General features: G+C 48.9%; 1 protein-coding gene and 1 pseudogene across 2 annotated transcripts in view; both read left to right on the top strand.

The window, feature by feature from the left end:
• Positions 1–172: 172 nt before the first annotated feature.
• Positions 173–1,789, top strand: TEOVI_000724500 (uncharacterized protein; the record flags this gene model as incomplete). The annotated part of the gene is made up of 1 exon (XM_067222780.1): positions 173–1,789. One exon carries the CDS (start codon positions 173–175, stop codon positions 1,787–1,789), a length of 1,617 nt encoding a protein of 538 aa, XP_067078881.1.
• A 614-nt stretch (positions 1,790–2,403) lies between these two features.
• Positions 2,404–3,610, top strand: part of TEOVI_000724400:pseudogene — a 2,658-nt pseudogene continuing 1,451 nt past the window's right edge. The window contains exon 1 of the mRNA in view: positions 2,404–3,610. This exon is cut by the window's right edge and continues 1,451 nt beyond it. Within this exon, the coding sequence occupies positions 2,404–3,610 (1,207 nt within the window).

The raw sequence follows: 3,610 nt of genomic DNA, 5'->3' as shown, positions 1-3,610 counted from the left end.
TATATATATATATATATATATACGTTGTTTAAAATGCAGCAGTTTGTCTCTTCGGGGAGGTGGCTGAACTACAAGAGGAATAAGTGATCCCTAACAGTTCGGAGAGAGGTATAGTTGTTATATTTGTAAGGTGAAGGTGATCAAAGGGACTGCCATTGGTTGAGTGGACGCGATGATAATCTCTAAGGAGGAGCTGAGTGCCATCACACTCAAATCGTCGTTCATCTACGAGTATGGAGATTTGCCACATTTTATGAGTTGTATAAATAGTTTTCCCCTGCACTTCTTTGTGCGGTACCGTAGCAGTAAGGAGGATCCCTCTCAGCACCGCTGGTCTCGCTTGTTGAAAGTGGTGCGGCGGGAGGTACCCGCAGTTGGCGGAAGTATCAACTCGAATGTTAATGATAGTAACGGGGATGTGAGCGGCGCTGGCGGTGGAACCTCTTCCACTAATATTGTCCCCCTTCAATGGCGAGAGAAGAAGTTCCTCATAACACTTTCTGTTGAAGGTGAGGAAAAGTACGTTGATTTACCACGAATATCTTTACAACTGCCATCAGAAAATGAGGTCATGTCTTATTGCGCACGCCACGTGGAGCTGGAGGCCAATGACACGGGCGATGTTGAGGTTGAACGTTCCTCAACAGCAAGAGACCAACTACCTAGCGCACACGAAATTCAAAAACTTCGTGAGTTCCGGCGAAATGTGATTGAAAATCACCGATGGACGCCGGAAGAAGTTGCGCAGGCGCGTGAACAGAACGAGCTAATGGGACGCGTGGGAGCCAGTTGCGCCCCCGTGCGGTTGACGGTGGCTTCGATGAATAACATGCTTTTCGAGTCGAAACTGTCTATTGCGTCTAGCCGTCGAGCTGTAGGCCACCTGGCCGCAGCTATGGAGCGCCGCAATGCTGTTCGTCTACCCCATTCTTCCTCATCTGTATCAGCGACACCACCACAAACGGTGGCTGGGACGGGGAGTCAGTTGACTAACGTCTCTCAGTGTGATATGGGAGGCATTGAGAGTCAGGGCACCACCCAGTTTGACGAAGAACGGGTTCCTGAGGTGGATCCTCAAGTCCTTCAAGAGATGGTGAAAGCGTGGGGCGAAAGCGTTCGTCACGGGGAAGAGTTTTACAAGTATGTTAGCAACAAGGATCGAAGCGCATACCTCACGAAGATTGCCACTATAACCCAAAACAATTATGAAAAGAACAGGCAAGACCGTGTACGTGGAATTGCGAACGAGAAACGACTAGATCGGAAGGCGAACCTCGTGGAGTCGGGAGGTTTGTGGATTGTCGACGATAAGCTGCGCGCAAAACTTGCACAGAATTATCGGCAGGAACAAGACGGTGAAGCAGGAGTTGGACACGTGGAGGCATCTGTGGATGGAAAGAAGGGTAATGACTCAAGGAAGTTACCCGGCGGTTTAAATGCGCTTGATGACACTAAAGGTCAAACTGTGGGTAAGGAAGAAACAATGCTGCAGCGCTTTATGAGATACCACAGGGAACAAGAACTCTCCTTTGCGTCGGTGCCTGACAGTTTTGTTGACGAAGTAACTGGGGACAACCTTTCTCTGTCCACTTCCCGTGGTAAAGATGCTCAACACGACACTGACGGTTTAAACACAGCGTTAGGGAAGGCGGTCATTGGCCACTCACCGGAGTTGCTCTCGTTGAGTTCAAACCCCCAAGTTGTCACTTCGCAACTGCTTCATAGGGTGACTTGCATGAGTGGGAGGATGTCGCTTAAGCGAGGGCACTCTGTTTCCAATAAGTCTTAACCCGCTGTAATTGAGCTGAAGTAAGACAACCAAGTCCGCTTTGGGCAGCTTAGACTTCCAAAGACGAGACGGGTTCCACAAAAACAAACTCATTTAAATGTGGTGCATGAAGAGCGCTTCCCCGCTTGTGAGTGCGGCATCTGATTGTTAGTGGAGAAGAGATTTCATTACTTTATGAATTGTTTTACTTTTGCTCCTCTTCGTTGCCTTACGAGATGTGTAGGGATTGACTTACGCAAACGCGACGAACGGCGTAGGAAGGGGTTAGAAAATTTTGAAAGGTTGTGCCACTATTTGTCACCTGTGGTTGTACGGTGAGGTAGGAGGTCAGGATTTCTGTGGGTATTTCCAGCTAAATTTCAGGGTTCTTCTGCCACAAAGTGGGGTTGATTCTTCTAATAAATGTCGACCCTTTTTTTTAAAAAAAATCTATAGTGAAAGGTAAAAAAAGAGTCTATGTGTGTTCGTTGGTATTTACATACATTTTTTATACTTGTGCGTGTGCGCGTATGAATGTGTAAGTAGGTTGCGCTGGTGGTGATGGGAGGGAATAACTATATCTGTTTTGTTTCTTTCTTTTTTTGTGTTTATGCCCCTTGGATTCAGTAGGATGGATGATGGAAAAGCAGTGGATAGTTTCTTCCCTCTTGCGCTCTTCAGAGCAGGGGAACGCGGAAAGCGTTAATGCCTTTAGTACTACTACTCTCGGATTAAAGCGGCAGCGAGATAGCCAATTTTATGACGGTGATGGGAAGCCGTTGAGAGGTTTGAGGCGTGAAGCTGCGAGCCTTATGTATAACAACCGCTATCTCAGTGAGGAGGAACTGCACCGGCTTGAGCAGTCGCTTTCTGCTGGCCAGGGTAACACTTCTGTGACTTCCACTGCTGATGGGAAGGGCGGTGGCAGTGCTAGGAGGATCCTGAACGGACTACCTGCGCTACCAGACATGTTTGGTGTTGTGCCGTCGACAACTTCTGGAGGAAAGGCTGCAAAATCAGCGGGTGGTGAGAATGGCGACTCAAGGTGGGCCGTACCAGCGATGAATCGGTGGTTCCTCGTGCAGCGAAACCACGTGGTTCAGAATCGGCTGACTGAGGGTGGAAACAATAGCAACGACGAATCCGCGCAACAGTTAGGCCATCAGTCTGCACATATGGGAGGCTGTGGTTACCGTTGGGTCCGGGCTGATACACTTCAGGTGGAAAGCGCACTCACTGGCTCTTTGGTCGTTGCTGCTATGCCGGTTGCGGACACGGGAGTCTCCACGGGAAGGACCGAAATGGGAAGTGGAGGTGCAAAGCACAAGCGCGTACAGGAAGAACTTCAAGAATCGTGGATTTCGCAGGCATGTTTGCTAGCTCCCCCCGAGACCGAATTTTCCGTCGCTGACGCTTATAAAGGGTCGGACCCCTTTTCATTCTTTACGTTAAGTGAAGATGAGTATCGGATATTAAACCTGGAGAGCCCACAATTCCAGCCATCATTTCTATCACGGCATAACGACGTTGAAAAAGCAACGCCACATCATTTTAACTTTGATGCCACTATGAAGCTTCTCACAATGTACGAAAGATTCGGTAATTTCGTGGTGGTGGCTGATCGTTGGACATATGCCAACGCTTCTGGCACAGGTCCTGCGGACGTTAACGGCGCGGATGAAACACTTTTGCCTCCACCCGTTGAGGCATTAATGGAGCGATACAAGTTGGTCTCGGAGGCGGTTCTTCAGTATCGTTTGCATATGCTGAGGACAGTCTTACGCGGTGGAAAAAGCGGCAGGTGCGACGAAGCAGTTTCGGCAGCTGTTGGATGCCGCAAAT

Source organism: Trypanosoma equiperdum (genome assembly GCF_001457755.1).
Source record: "Trypanosoma equiperdum strain OVI genome assembly, contig: ctg_1701, whole genome shotgun sequence".
NCBI lineage: Eukaryota > Euglenozoa > Kinetoplastea > Trypanosomatida > Trypanosomatidae > Trypanosoma > Trypanosoma equiperdum.
The sequence above is the reverse complement of the archived record's forward strand: the minus strand, read 5'-3'. Positions and strand labels throughout refer to the sequence as shown.